At 33.2% G+C, this 15740-nt stretch overlaps 2 protein-coding genes across 3 annotated transcripts; one reads left to right on the forward strand and one right to left on the reverse strand.

The window, feature by feature from the left end:
- The first annotated feature begins 8339 nt into the window (after positions 1 to 8339).
- Positions 8340 to 9770, forward strand: LOC103571806 (nuclear receptor-binding factor 2). 2 transcript variants are annotated; one of them, XM_008550102.3, is made up of 3 exons: positions 8340 to 8462; positions 8817 to 9055; positions 9142 to 9770. In XM_008550102.3, the coding sequence occupies exons 1-3, from the start codon at positions 8439 to 8441 to the stop codon at positions 9617 to 9619; spliced, it is 741 nt and encodes a 246-aa protein (XP_008548324.1). In that variant the 5' UTR covers positions 8340 to 8438; the 3' UTR covers positions 9620 to 9770. The 2 variants fall into 2 exon arrangements, with proteins under 2 accessions (XP_008548324.1, XP_008548323.1); XM_008550101.3 differs by having other exon boundaries at positions 8347 to 8462; positions 8817 to 9073.
- A 232-nt stretch (positions 9771 to 10002) lies between these two features.
- Positions 10003 to 12924, reverse strand: LOC103571883 (odorant receptor 13a). Its single transcript, XM_008550206.2, has 3 exons — positions 12772 to 12924; positions 11094 to 11802; positions 10003 to 10759 (listed from the first exon to the last, which is right to left on the reverse strand). The coding sequence occupies exons 1-3, from the start codon at positions 12922 to 12924 to the stop codon at positions 10419 to 10421; spliced, it is 1203 nt and encodes a 400-aa protein (XP_008548428.2). The 3' UTR covers positions 10003 to 10418.
- Between the last annotated feature and the right edge of the window lie 2816 nt (positions 12925 to 15740).

The following is a 15740-nucleotide window of genomic DNA, read 5'->3' on the forward strand; positions in this document are numbered from 1 at the left end:
AATATATGAACAACATCCCCAATATTGCTCTAGCAGAATTTTTTCTTCCAGGGTAGAAGTACCATTTGTGGCCACTGCTTCATTTTTGAATACTTAGTCAAGCTCATAAAAAAAATCTGATCGATTTTTTAAGACCTGGTGATTAAACTGAAAATAACTAGAAAACAATGAGGAATTAGAAAAAACTTTATAGGCAATAATTTGTAGGAAATAAAAATGTCTACAAAAAAGGTCCTATGATATTTTGTGATAAGTCTGATAGTTTCGCTGGAAAAGTAAAAAGATGTCAAAATTTACTATAAACTTCACTTGAAGCTTAAATAACTTTTGAACAGTAGGATTTATCAAAAAATGATAAGAGACTTTTTTTGTAGAGCATTCAATTCCCTACAAAAATGCCTGATGATTTTTTTTATGATGCATCGTTAGCTAGTTATAAAAATCAGAAGACGCAAAAAAAAATTTTCTGTTTATTTTTGAATCACCCTAATATATATATATGTAAGTTTGAAAAATTTTACAAAATAGAGAAGAATGGGGAAGGGAGAGATAGAAAGAGAGAGAAAGAGAAATCCATGATATGAAACAAAACACTAACTACGAGTATTATAAGTATAAGAGAAAAGACAATTTGAGAGGACGCTGGAACGTCGCCTAAGAATATAAGCGTGGGATGCTGGGCTGCAGTTAGGCTCGTGCCTACTCCCTCTACCGCGATTCTTCCTCTTACATCTGTATCCCCCTCGCCGTCTACATTGCTGACTTTGAATACCGGTCGGAACTGTCCGGGTGTGTTGATTGTCGGTTCGCTATACTGAGTGTGCACGCGTGCAATCGCCTACGCACACACACATAAGAGCCTCGAAAGAGTTGGATGGAGAGACACTGATGCTTCATGGTGTATACTTTGCGTGTAGTATAGATAGATTCGGATGCTGCTATGCGTGGATCAGCTCGACCGCTGCACGGACAGACAATGCAAGAGAGACTCGTGCGCCACACCTCTTTTCTCCTCTTCTTTTCTTTCTTATTCCTCCCGCTCATCTCTTTTATTTCGTTGCCAACAAGACATGACTTTACTGAATATTATATATCCTGTAGTGAGTTAAGAAACATTCTTTTTCGACCGTATGATCAACAATTCGAAATTTTAAAATTATTAAAGCTATAAAATAGTCATCCGAAAATTTTCACTTTTCAGTTCCCTAATTATAAAGGTATGACTTTACATCTCAGTATCTCTCCCTTCATTCATATACTTCTCATATTTATAAAATTTTATTTTTAATAACTTTTTTTTGGTATACTATGTTACCATTCGCCCTGAGCCTTGGTATTAGGTGTAAGTCTCTCAATCAATCAATCTCTCTCTCTCTCATTCTAAATATATATAAATACAATATTACTTAATAAACGTTACTATAAATGGTTTGTCGTTATACACAGTTATACAAGCCAGCAATATTCAATTTATGAATGAACTCAGTCGTCGGTGAAAGTCTCGCACAACGAATGGAGCAAGATAGACACCAATAGAATGTCGTAAGCCCAAGTTCTTGTATGGGCACTTCTGTAGTAATTTTACATGGATTATAACAGATTATATATACCAATAATAACCTTGGTCTTTTATTAAAGAACAATACCTCTCTCTCTTTTTCTCCATGTGTATCAACTGAAGATCTGATAAACCAAAATTCCAGCATCACCTATCAAGTGTCAAGAAGTGGATTGGGTAATGTGTGAATCCAATTGAGTGTGACAAACTTGCTAAGTATTTTCATTGGGTTACATATGTAAGACTGAAGAGTCACTTGATGTTTTTTTGGTCTATTACTTTCGAGTGGCTCATCATCAAATTAATTTCGACCGTCTCGATTATTATATCAATTAATCGATTATTATATCAATTACATGGTTATGTCATCCGGTTTGAGTGTGAAGAGTATGTAGAGAAAGACACTAGTAAGATCTATTAGACTTGTGGATCTTAAACTTCACACTGTAAATCATCTTTTTGATGTTTTTCTATACACTGTAAAAAAAATCAAAAGTCATCCGGCTATACTGTGAAAAATTTCCAACAAATTTTACTATGGGCGTATTGTAACACCGGACCATAAGAAAACTGGCACAAAATTTACAAGTGTCCCATAGTAAATGGTATGCGCAGACGACACGATTGGGACCTATGCGCATACGTTTACTATGGGACGCTTGTAAATTTTGTGCCAGTTTTCTTATGGTCCGGGGTTACAATGCACCCATAGTAAAATTTAATGGGAATTTTCCACAGTGTAAATACAAAAAAAGCTACAATAGTGTAATTAATACTTATTTTGTAAGCTTTAATATGAATTTCTAGGAAAAGAGTTATGCCATCAATTAGAAGTTATTAGAAGACTAAGCTGCAAAAATAAGCTTTTTTGTGAAATTTTCAATATCATCAAATTGTTAGAAAAGATGTTTCAAAAAATCAAGTATTACAGTGAAAATTGAAGCTAATCGTTCAAATTTTGAGATACTTTTTACAGAATTAAGTTATCATTTTCGGTTCAAAAGTTATTTTAGGATAAAACCAGAAAATTCATTTTTAGGAAAATCAGAAAAAATTTCAAACACTTACAACTTTTTAACTAATCGACCGACTGGGCTTATCTTCGAGCTTAATCAAGGTAATCCAATAAATAAGTGGATAAAATTTCATTAAGATCCATTAAGAATTGCGGGCGCCATTGTGATGACAAGTCGCGTTATATTTTGGGCGAATGGTATTTTAAAATTTTATGTATTGTGTATAAATGTATAAATTTCTATTTGTGGAATTTTTTTTTACACCGCTTTTACACCACATACAGCGGTGGTATGTAATTTTAATACTGGACGGTGTTAAAATGAGTCGATTTTAAACGCCGCTCTTTTTACAGTGTATACTTACTATCTGAACAACTTTTTTTTTCTGTAAAGTGGTATAAAATAAAAGAGAAAAAAAAAATAAAAATGTTGTATTACGCGAGCAATAAGTTACTCGCTACCAGAATAAACCATGATCGTTACATGTTCACAACTTTCGCGAAGGTTCAATCTTATCTCATTGGACGTTTGGGTGTACGCATAACTTTTGTTTTTATTCTGACAAATAATAAATATTCCAGATCGAATCGTTCTGCTGTCTCAGCGCTGTATCAAAAGATTTTTGGATTTTGCTATATATATTTTGTCCAATCCTGATATCGGGTTTGCAAGAGATAGTACGACGCAAGTTACGTCTGTGCTAATCAATAGCCATGAGAGATTTATTCGCCCACGCGTCTGCGTGAAATGGTATCGTCATGAGCGCATTTGCATGCGAGGAAAAATGACTGACTGAAAAATACAAAAAAACCGATAATCTGAAAAATATATTCAAACAGCATGAAAATGCTAGACCCGCATTATATAGATAGAGTTTATGCGTTACTTGGAAGGATAATTCTCTTTTAAATTTATGAAATATCATAAAACAGGGTGTAAAATTGAATAATTAGTATTCCAGAGCTTCGCGAATTCCTACACATTTGCGTAATGTCACCCGAAGAGTGAAGCAACTTATAAAGAAACAAAAATAACAAGAAAGATGAGTAAGAAAGCAGGGAAGTAAGGGGGGGGATACACGCGCACGAGCTAGTAAGAGGGTATTTACGTATCCTGGATCGTGGATGCAAATATGGCATAAGATCAGGCTGTGGCAGCTCGCGCCTGGATGTATACTCGGCAAGACAGGATTATGGGTAGGTTAGCTCATGAGCTCTACAAGAACCAAGGTAGGTTGGACCGCACCCTGTTCCTCAAGCATCTATCGGGCCTCGCTATAGTGCATATACGCACACCCTCTTTCTCTCTCAACGACCTGGTTAGTCTTTTACACATGCACATAAGCTGAAACGACACGCACACGCGTTCCAGAGAACAAGATGCGAGGTTAACGCTCCCCGCGATATCTCAAATCGACGCTTGAGTGTGTCCCTTATAAGTGTGTATATGCTTCAAGAGACGTGTGGGTACGGGAACTTACCTTGAGGCCCTGGCGCAAGAGTCCTGTCCAGTTTTCCCATGGGCACAATACGCTATGGGATATAATAACGACTTTACGGCGTGGGAGATGCGTCTTATTTATTTATACCTCGCTATACCTTTTGTTATTTTGGATAATTTTTTTCGTTATCAGAATCAATAATCCATTTAGTTTCAATTTCTGACGATTTTACAAATGATGGACATCATTTTTCACTTGTTCATAATTTTGGTGTCGATGTGATAAGACGCACACAAGAATAAGCAGGTAAAAAAACATAGTTTTTAAAGAGCACGATCCTTAAGCCGTAGAAAACAGTACCCACTGGTTTTAGATGTACAACAGGTATTTTTATAATACATATTAAACTGGTGCCTATCCTAGTCTTTTATGTTTGAACGTTGCTCACTTGAGATTTGTACAATATTTCATTGTGTGTTGGGCCTTAAAAATGTCCTTGACTCGCAGGGAGGTCAATTCAAGTATATTGAAAGACTCCGAAGGTCTTTACAAAAAAAATATTTCTTGAGTGTGAAGATAAATACAAGTATTGTAATATAATGGACATTTCTGATGGATGCAAATTCCACTTTTAGTGGCATGGCTGAGAAAAAGCTTAATCGTTTATTCAAAATTTCAGTTAGTGATACTATAATTTGTTCATTTGATTAATAACTATGGAAAAATAAATTGTCATCATTTTTGTATCTTATTTTTTAGGAAAAGAAAATGAAATTTAGAAATTGATAGAAGATAAATGAAATTTTATACAACACGTCCCTTAATCCTGCGAAAACAGTACAGTGGTCGCAGAAAAGCGTGGGCGACCGGAAACTATCCTTCCTACAGTCGAATATCCTTTGAAGAAAAGAGTAACGAAGAAGAGCCACAGGATTATCAACAATCAGGAGTTTCTCTGCAAACAAGATATTACGCATATCAATCTTTGTTTGAGAATTTCATAACCTAGACGTTCATTCAGATTTAAATAAAATCCGTCATCACTCCGAATTTACTCCCGAATTTTGAAAATTTTTTGTTTACTGTATAAACATAGATGTAAGTATGTATTGAAATTTACTACAGTCGGACCTCGTTATAAGACTATTCTGTCTTTTTTATAAACCAGGTATCATGATAGTTTGAGAGAGAAACCAATAGTCTTATAACAAGGTTCTACTGTATCCAGAAAAGGAAAAGATGTCATTTATAAAATAAACAAGTCATCATATAATCTCTTCTAATGAATATTAAATATCTCTAAGATTGAAGTCACATATATTCCACATTACCTTCATGAAACACACACACACTTTTCTTTAAACAAGAGACTCTAGATCCAGTTCATTTAAATTTCTAAAACTAATTATAAAATTATAATGAAATAGAAAAAATGAAAAAATTTGAGTGGTCAACATTTAAATACCTATAACATCAAGTTATGGATGAGTTAATTCTCTTTTGAGATACCTTTAGTTGGTTAATTATTTTGGGATGTCTATTCGATCGGATTGACTGGAAAAAATATAAACCAACCGGAATCCGAAGTTGTCCATTAAGAATAACCCCCTATAAATTGATTAGATTATAGATTTCTCTGGGTGTCATTGAGAGAATAATCAGTCTATCTTTTATCATCTCATAACGTAGTTATCTCTCCTGTATATTGCGCCAGGTACACTTGATGTTTGAATTGTAGATTTTCACAACTCGGACGGTGACTAGGTATAGTAGTCCGTGTGGGCGACCGGAAACCGTACCTCCCTAACCGTCTTTGGAAGCTCTAGTCTCGGAGAAGGACAGCGAGATGAAATAGGTAACCAACGTGTTTGTATGATAGTGGGACGTATCGGCATTCTCGATTCTATCACAACACTCTTTGAGGTGTATATGATTATAACCAAAAAAAGTTATCTAATATCACTGCACTTTGATCTGCATCAACAAAGTCTGAAAATTGCGGGTCATCACACACAACATAACGAAAAATGGTCGCCGAGATATGTCACGACCATAAAAAGAAGGTAGATACTTCAGAATGGGGGGACGATGACCTCTGGGTCCTAGCGAAAGAGATAAAGAGAGAGAAAGGAAGAAATGAAAAGAGTAAAAGTACAAACGATCTCTACTCTCTCTTGCTTCTCTTCGATGGTGAGAATATTCCACCCACTGTTCCGAGTCTACACCTACGCTGTGAGTCTCTTAATGTTCTTATAAAAACAACGGTAAACTAGGAAAAATTGATGAAATGTTTAAAATCTATGAAGAAAAAAAAACTAATTACGTTTTTAAATGATAATTCACGTGGATAAAGATATCGAGGATTTTGGTTCTTCGAAATATTGTTCTAAGAGTCTTTTAATCAAAGCTAAATGAGATGAAAACAAAAGAGAAAAAAAGTAAAAATTAAAGAAAAGACTTGAAAGGGCGAAAGCAGGCTTTTAGTTATAGAAAGGTGATGACCTCGATCGTACATGGCGTGCGCCGTTTGCGTCTTACCCCGTCCTCCACTTAATCCATGTGGTTACTGCTGCTGGTTGCTTGCTTGTCGCAACCCACGCTGCCCCGTATTTATATATTTATTATTTCATTCATACCCACTGTTGGTCCTTGCCATGCCCATTCACGAGTAGACAGGGAACGTGCGCTGAAGAAATGGAAATAAGATATAAAAACGTGTAATTTACCAGAAGATTCAAATCAATATTTTTTAAAATAGTCCATTTTTGATACCAGGATAGAATTTTTTTTAAATTATCTCTCTCTAGAAGTCATTAGTGAAATCCACTGCGAATTGGTGAATATGTATTGGGAACCAGTTATACCACTAGAGAAATAGTGACTACCCGCTGATTCGCAGTGCATTTCACTATTAGTTCATTTTTAGAGAGGAATGATTCATTTTTAAATGACTTACTTTGAAATAATAATGATTTTTTATCATCAGGTTAACAGAATTAGTCGTAATCCTGATCAACCATTCAATACCTTCAATACTCAATTGATTCTCTTGCTCTGCTTTTAGGTTTGTTCTAAAAAGAGCATGATTTCCTTCAAGAAATGGTTCACTTCGTACTGATGAGACTTATTCCTAAAAATATAAGCAAACTTATAATATAATAATATATGATGTGGCAAGGGATAAAACAATATGATATGACGATGGTGAAATTAGCTATCCAAGTCGGAAGCGAGAACTGACATAAGAAGTCTGAATCCGTGTTTAATCCGACGCTCTCCATGTAGAGAAAACTGGGTATGGTTGTCCCAAGGGTTGGTTGTCATAGGGTCATAAGAGACACTTTTTTGAACGAAAGACGAACATTTTTTATGCTGCTAAAGAACCAAAAAATTATATTTTGAATTGAGTTAATTAAAAAAAAAAAATTATTTTTTCAAATAGACCGCCTTTTTTTGTAGATGTCACTACTTTCTTGTACGACTATCACGCCAATTTTATTGTCAGTACTAGTTAGATAGATAGATGGAAAGAAAAAAAAGAGGCATATAGAGGTAGTCAGTTGTTAGAAAGAGAAAAGGCTGGACATTTCATTGATACACAGGAATTTAATATCGAATTATCAGTTTTGAGATTAATTACTTATAATGAAACAGGCAGGATTTAAACCGCGATTTTCAAAAAGGTTTCAATGAAAAATACAGAGCTAATAAAAAAAATTATTCTGATTAACGTCTTTCGGGTTATCGTGCTTACGAAGATTCATACGTAACAATTGACAACACCCCTATCCGAAAGTTCCCATAGAACCTACTTAAATGGATCAAAATCGCATAAAATCCAATAGACAACACTAACAATGTAATTAAATCTAATTTTGGTGCAATGAAAAGAGTACAGAAATGATCTCGTTTGAGTGAAATTGCCGAAGAGGAAGAACCTTAGTAAAGCACCCTCAGTGCTTTCGCGCTTGAGGAGCAAAAGCAAGATAAGTAACAAAGCAGCGACATCTGACAGGATTCTACTAATATTCCAAGTCATGCAAGGGTGATTCATTTATCTATTAAGCGAGTAAAAGACAGATAATATAGACATTAAACACTACTTTTATATACTGTGGTAACTTTTTTGTTGCAAAACGACCTAGAAAACCGGAGTTTCAGCTCAGAAATTGAAATTAAACTTTTTGACATCTCGATGACGTACAGTAACTAATTGACACCAACTTTCTGATCAGAAAGTCAAGCTATCAGGGTTTTTGTGAGAAAAAAGGCAACTTCTTGACTTCTTGAATTCATACAATTCAAATTACCAACATAATAAACTTACTGACTCTACCGGTAACGTCAATTTGTTGATACATGTACATAGATTTAAAAATAAAAATAAATTGTATATTTTGTTTTTACAATCAGCTGATCAGTCATGGAGAATGCGATCTTGAATCTAGTAAGTGTCATAATTAAAAGTAATAATAGTAGAAAATTTAACTTGATAAACCAAACGATACTAAAAGCAACAGACATTAAAAAAATCTATTTCTTTTAAGAAAATACTTAGAAAAAAAAACAATTGAAAATTTAATATCAAAAATTTTAAATGTTATCGAAATTGTGTTTTACTTACTTTGTTCATATATGTGATAAAAATCCACAAATAGCAATTGACAGTCATTGCGTCATGTTTTTAATTTGTTTATCAGTGTTACGCTCAGTAAATGAATAACTCAAGTATTAATTAATAATTACGTCGATACTTTACTCGTTTTTTCATCTGATTAAAAACTTTATGATATTTTTTCAGGCCCATGAAAAGCTCAGAAGAGCAGATTCTCTTCTACAGAAAGGACAGTTCGAGGAAGCGGCTGACTGCTATGAAAAAGTATCAACTTTTTTTGCGGATGCTCATAGTCAGCTGAGTAATAATTTTGCAGACATCAAAACTTCAGATCCCTCGGGCAACAATTCAAGATCAGCAGTGTCATCAGTTCATTCGATAGTCGCACTGGAGTCACTAGCGTTACAAAGCGATTATTATAAAAGGCAAGCTGTGGTTGTGAGGTATAAAATAATATCTCATTATTTATGTTAAATAATTTTTCATAAAAATAACATGACTTACGTTTTAGGATGAAGCAAGCGCAGTACGACGAATACAAAAATACACTGGAAAATCAGCAAAAGAATATTTTAAGTAAACATGTCGTTAAGTATCATGACAAAGGATCCACTGCTTCTGTGGTAACAGAAAAATTTGAGGGATCATTAAGGCAAGCAATTTATAAAACCATAGAAGAGCAGGATAGTTTGCTGAGTCTTATGTCATTACCGGATGATGATCAGGCTTTCAAGCATCCCAAAGATACCGTCACTGTGATTGAAGAATTGCGAACTGTCAATTCTCAACTGCGATCTCTCGTTGAAAGTTTACTCAGTCAACTTGAAGCTAAAGAACAAGAAGTCAAGCAATTGACACAACGGTTGCATACTGTTTCAGTTGCTGGAACAGATGAAATGTCTTCGAAGGAAGGGCATTCGCTGAGATTAGCACCACTGCCTCCTTTAGCGCCTTTAGAAATGCCATTGTTTGATTTCACATCGTCGTAAGAGTTCAAATAGTACTATTTTAAATATTTATTCGTTTTCTGGAAGTTTATCTTTATTTCCTCTATTTTGTATGTTGCTGAATAAAAAAGTGATAAAAGTTACACATAACTAAGGGGTCACCCCTTATTTTTGTGCTCTAAAACAACTAAAATATTGAAATTTAAAAAAATTTTTTATTTATTTATATGTGAGGCAAGTTTTCGATGTATGTGTGCGTAAACTTGACTACATGGTAAACTTACAGTATTGTATTAATGCCCTTTTTATATTTTACTTTGAATGTACACGAAGTAATTATTTTTGTTTGAAATGCTGTAGTATCATAGCGATGCGGGACCATGTTGGCCACCTGTCGGAAATTGAAATAAACACATGCAAAAATTACTGCGACCATAATAAAACTTACAAGGATTATATCACAAATTGCTATAACCATTGGAAATTTTATTATGGCCATTGTAATTTTTGTATGTTTGCTTTAATTTCCGACAGGTGGCCAACATGGTCCGGCATAACTATGACACTATAGCATTTCAAATCAGAATAATTTCTCCGTGTCCATACAAAGTAAAATATAAAAAGGACATTAATACAATACAGTAAGTTTATCAATAAGTCATGTAGGCAAGTTTTCGATGTAGGTAAGTGTGCGTTAACCCATTAATTTCGGGATGAAATATATCATCAATCAAATACAATGGATGCGAATAAAAATAGTATTATTAATATGGGTTTTCAAGAGTTTTCTTCTTTTATATTGTCACTGACATACTAATTATTTATATCATCTATTCCATATTCATTCTTCAAACATGGCCTGCATTACAGAAAAGTAAGATAACATTGCTTTCAAGATATTTTTAAAACTGTCAATATTCATGGGATAAATTTTTCCGGCTGTTATATTAAAAGTCTTATTAACTCTGAGCATAATAAATGACAAGTCTTTTATAGTTTTTTGTGGTAAGTCATACCATGAACTACCATATATTGCAACGTGTAAATTTTCAATTCCAGAAGTCAGGCGGTCTCCAGCATAACTATAAAGAAAAATTTGGAGGTTCATCACATATATAATGATTACTGCGTTAATGGCAGTAGCAGTATCTCCGAATCGCACACTTATGATCAGTTGCATAACTATAAAATAAAAATTATATAGAAAAGTTTACCGGTGGTCATTACTTTTGATTAATTAATTGATCTCCCAGAATTTGAATAATTGAATTTGTACACAAGGCTGAGCTACTATCCGTAGCAAAACATATAAAATCTAGAAACAATTGATGCTGTAGGCCAGCCTCAAAACTTCCCACTGATTTCAAGGTTTAAGACATTATTGTGAATACATTTTCAAATTTTTCACGCTTAAAAATATTCTTTAATGCATCGGAATTTTGGAACCCGCGTCTCATGTAAAAATTCGATCATTTTCTCACAAGAATACACACAAATGCTTGTTCATAATTCTTACCGTTTAAACAAATTTGAACTGTATTTACTAATAAAACCAGAAATATACAGATATGGAATGAATCCTCTAGATAGTCTGACAACTGCATCAGTCGATTGTGCTTGCTGACCAGAGTTGCCAATGATTTTTTGCATTCCTTCTCACTTGCATCAGTATTCAAAGTTTGAAATTCAACTCCGAGCCATTCGAATTGTGCCGCAACATGCAAAGTTATTCCAAAAAAGTAACAATCACATCCTATGTTACTAGTGCACGTTGATAAGGTTTGGATAGCTTGGAGTATATAAATGGCAGAATACATTTTGGTCGACATTTCACCGTAAAAACAAACTGTTCGCAATGGCAGAGGTCTTAATATCATATCAGATGAATTAAGTGTCGCATTGACTTGCAAAGAAAGATATGGCAGAGGTCCTATTATAATCACAACAGATGTTAAATAAGCAGATATCATTTGGAAAAGGCAAACAGAGCGAGCCAATTTTGCATTTCGCTTCATAATTTCGAGAGCTTTCGGGTGTGTAACTGTTTGCCAATCATGTATGCTCGATGATATTATTGCAAGAATTTTAATATTGTTGTAACGAAGTGATGTTATTTTTATTATAACGATAGCACAGCATGCTGCTAGTGAATACATTTGAATAACATCATTCACTTCTCCACAATTTAGATTAATCTCACTTAGAATGCTTATCGCCATCGTAATCTGTAATATTTAAAAATGTAAAATTAAGTGGTTGACACTCTGAGTATATATATATATATATATATATATATATAAGAGTGGCTCAAAAAAAAGAACAATTTTTTTTCCGAGGCTTATATAAAAATTTATTTGTATGACATTTTGAGAACTCCTCAAAAATCAGCTAAATAAAAAATTTTTGAGGGTCACGAAATTTGAAATTCCCAAAAATGATTGAAATTTTGATTTTTTTTTGAAATTTTACACGACTCGTAATGTGAAGGATTAGAGAGGGTTCCACCATGATATCTCTCCATGACAAAATCTCTCCAGAACGAAATCTGCTGGACACGATCTCTATAAACAAGATCTTAAAATAATCTATGTAATTGTAATGATTTCTACACTTACGATTGGAATAGTATTCAGACTTTTTTTTACATTTTATGTGTATATCATAAATATATAGAATATGCTCCACATACATGTATTTTATCCTGGAGAGATTTTGTCATAGCGAGATTTTGTCCGGGCAGATAAAGTCGTGTTACCTTGGAGAGGCTTTACGACCGAAAATTTTTAGAATAGGCGAATATTGGGAAAGATGAGGAAGAGACCATCTCAATAAACAATTTATTGAAAAATAATCAGACAGTCTCATCTGGGAATCGAACCCTGACCATGTTGGTTACAAGCCGAGTACTTTCGTTTAACTACAGGCAGCACGAGTTTAAGTCTCTTCGAACCTAAACTCCTATCTCAGAAAATAAAGAGACTTATATATACGGGTAGATAAAATTGAATTATTATATTAGTAATCAAGTTAATTAATTTAATGTTGAAGTTACAAACCCCAGCACCAGATTATTAGTTTAATTCGAAGAGGCCATGATTTTACACTGATAAACATTCATCATTCCATGGATGTATCAATTTCGGTTTATAAACACTCTAAAAAAGAAAAATACGTTTATGTAAATATGACAGTACCTCAAGTACAATAACTAATAGTGTTTGAATTTTTGACGGAATGGTTTGAGAATCGCATGGCCAGATTCCAACACTCTTTGTAATGTACTTATAAAGTCCTAAAGCATATCTGGTATCACCATTCCAATTCGTGTTACGTAACGGTGCTTCCATTACGACTAAAAATACTCTTTGTAGAACTGGGGTTATTTTTATCGTTACTTTATATTTTTTAAGTTTATATTCTAAAGTTTTAGCATAAAAAATTCTCGAAGAAAGTTTCTATCTATGTACATATCTAATGAGTATCTGCATGAGACATCTTCATTTTTTATGCATAAACACAGTTCTTCTACTATACTATGCTTAATTAATGATATGGTTTTATCCACATGATAAAGTTTTATATTAAGGAAACTGATGAACTTTATTTTAGTATCAGTATTATCGATTTTTGTGTTAGTCTACTGACAATCTTTGAAGGAGTAACATCGCGGAGGATTTTAAATTCAAAAATACCCAAGAAATTAGACAAATAGTTTGATAGGTATTCAATTCATAGTAGTACTGTATCAAATTCAATTTTGAGAGTATTTCTGATGTATAACAATTTTATATTCAAGTCTTTCTCTTGAAATTGAGCTTTCAGTTGTAAAAATTGTGATTACGATGATTTTTTTTTTTTTTTTCTAAGTAAAGATACAAGTATATATTAAAAACTTCATAAAACTATTCAATCAAAGAATTCAGTAAAGACAATTTTTCAAAATCGAACAGGAAATAGTGAGATAGAATCAAATTCGAAAAATTTTTATATTAAAAATCTGTCTATCGGTTGAGCCTGCGAGTCAGCCCTGAAACTTCCCGCTGTTTTTCAGCTCCTTGAGCTTGAAAACATTGTTGTGATACATAAAATTATCCTAAATTTTCTCTTGAGTAAGTCTAGGGTGACTCTAGGATTCAAAAAAATCCTATACAAGTTCGCTGGCACATAAAAGTAAAGGACAAAAGTTTTTTCCCAACACAGAGCCGCGAGTATGGATTGTTTACGTGCTGAGTATGGATTGTTTATGTGGTGAGTATGGATTGTTCATGTGGAGAGTATGGAATGTTTACGTGCTGAGTGTGTATTTTCTGTGGAAGCTTCAGAAAAATCTTCTGAAATATCACTGGCACATAAAAGTAAAGGACAAAATTTTTCTAAGCTTTCTCCAGCGTGACTCTAGGATTCAAAAATTACCTCAACTATATTTCTAAGTTAACAATACTAGTCCATGGAGTATAGATTTAACCAAAGTTTATTGTGACATTTAGCGAAAAATTAGCGTGCATATACCTCGTGTACCTTAAAAAGTTAGTTAATGTGAGGCAAGTGTGCGCAAATCAATTCATTTTGGACAAATGCATGGGATTACGCTCACTTGCCTCATATTACTCTACATAATATATAAAATTATTTAATAAAAATGAATAAATTACTTCAATACCAGCCGAAGATATGTATTCCAAAAAAACTAAAAAAGTAACAATATGGTGCCTCTCTCAAGTTACGTATGAAAATATCTATAAAATAAGAAGAAAATGGTTACAAAAAATTGGATTTTATTCGTCGTAAATAAACAATAAACACTTACTTTGACATTTGCGTATGAATGTAACCTTCTAAAAATAGCAGTAATGTCCCAGGTATATTCAAAGCATTTTGGCTTGTAGGGGATGGTCACGTTTGTTAAAATTTTTTTTTATTTCTGATTCGGCTCTATTCGATATTGTTTTTAATCTGTCAAATGATTGTCATGAAAAATTTGAACTTATTCTTATGATTGTTCATTTTCTCCATCATAGTTTTCGTGTAAGCTGAATTGATGGATATATTTCTTGAGTTGAATAAAAATAGAGATATAGAGCCATTGCTTTTAAATTGATATGTATCGAATAATTTCATGACGAAAATAAAATAGTATTCTCTAAATTTAATAGACATTGCAGCGTGTCGTTAAGACAGAAGACATTGAATAAAGTACTTTTTAACAGTAAAGTCCGTTTTGAATAGACATAAGAAAAGACAACTTTTTCTAAGGAGAGTTACAATGAACTTGTTGCAATTTTGAATTCTTTTTTATGTTGTCTTTAAATTCTCTGAAATAAGGGCTTTAACATGATGTCACGCGAAACAAGCAAAAAGTTCGACACGGAAGCTTATAGTATTTATGGTACTGGTCATAATAAAAGGGGGTAATTATGCTGTTTGATGTGAGCAGTGTGTACTTCTGATAGAATTTTAAATTATTCGAAACCAAGGGTTCGGGAGACTTAGTAAAAGTCAAAATGTTCAGTATATGGTCGAAATTGAAACAATGACTTTCTTCGATAGTCTAAATTGGAGGATCACAAAAGTATTACTTTCATGCTTTGGTGCATGGCCTTCACAGTCACCTAGAATTAGAAAAATATTAAGATTTCTTGTGTTTTTTTTAATTGCAAGTATATTTTTACCGGAGGTAAATGGAATCATTTGTTAGCTAAACAAAAACATTTTTTTGACTCAAGATTTTCTTGACTTTTTTTTCTGTATGGCATCCCTGTTTGAAAATATTGATTGAAAAGAATTAAAAATGATGAAATTTAAATTCTTTTTTAAAAAACGCATCGTAATGAATTTAAACACTTGAAGCGAACCTCATTTTTATAATATTTTTAACTATAGCCTTCTATAAATTATAAATTCGAAATTTCAAAACAGATATAATTACATTTTTCACTTTTAAGGTCATAAAATTGATAACAGCCTGGGGAGATATCAACAAAGTCGTCGAATGTGCACCAATCTTTGCATTACATGCATTGACGATTGTCAAAATGTGTAATTGTCTTTTCAATATCGATAAGGTTGGTGATAACATCAAATTTGAGCTTCGGTTTTTGATGAATTGTCAGCATTTGCAAAAATCATTCATGAAAATTTCTGAAAACCAAAGCTCTCTATTTAC

This window comes from Microplitis demolitor, chromosome 10 (genome assembly GCF_026212275.2).
Source record: "Microplitis demolitor isolate Queensland-Clemson2020A chromosome 10, iyMicDemo2.1a, whole genome shotgun sequence".
In the NCBI taxonomy this organism is placed as follows: Eukaryota; Metazoa; Arthropoda; class Insecta; order Hymenoptera; family Braconidae; genus Microplitis; species Microplitis demolitor.

Excerpts from the sequence above, each read along its gene's own strand:
- LOC103571806 (XM_008550101.3), top strand. The coding sequence starts at position 8,439 with ATGGAGAATGCGATCTTGAATCTA. Across the intron at positions 8,463-8,816 it reads AGAATGCGATCTTGAATCTA|GCCCATGAAAAGCTCAGAAG; the intron begins GTAAGTGTCATA and ends ATATTTTTTCAG. Across the intron at positions 9,074-9,141 it reads AGGCAAGCTGTGGTTGTGAG|GATGAAGCAAGCGCAGTACG; the intron begins GTATAAAATAAT and ends CTTACGTTTTAG.
- LOC103571883 (XM_008550206.2), bottom strand. The coding sequence starts at position 12,924 with ATGGAAGCACCGTTACGTAACACGAATTGGAATGGTGATACCAGATAT. Across the intron at positions 11,803-12,771 it reads TATTAGTTATTGTACTTGAG|ATTACGATGGCGATAAGCAT; the intron begins GTACTGTCATAT and ends TAAATATTACAG. Across the intron at positions 10,760-11,093 it reads AGTTCAAATTTGTTTAAACG|TTATGCAACTGATCATAAGT; the intron begins GTAAGAATTATG and ends TTTATTTTATAG.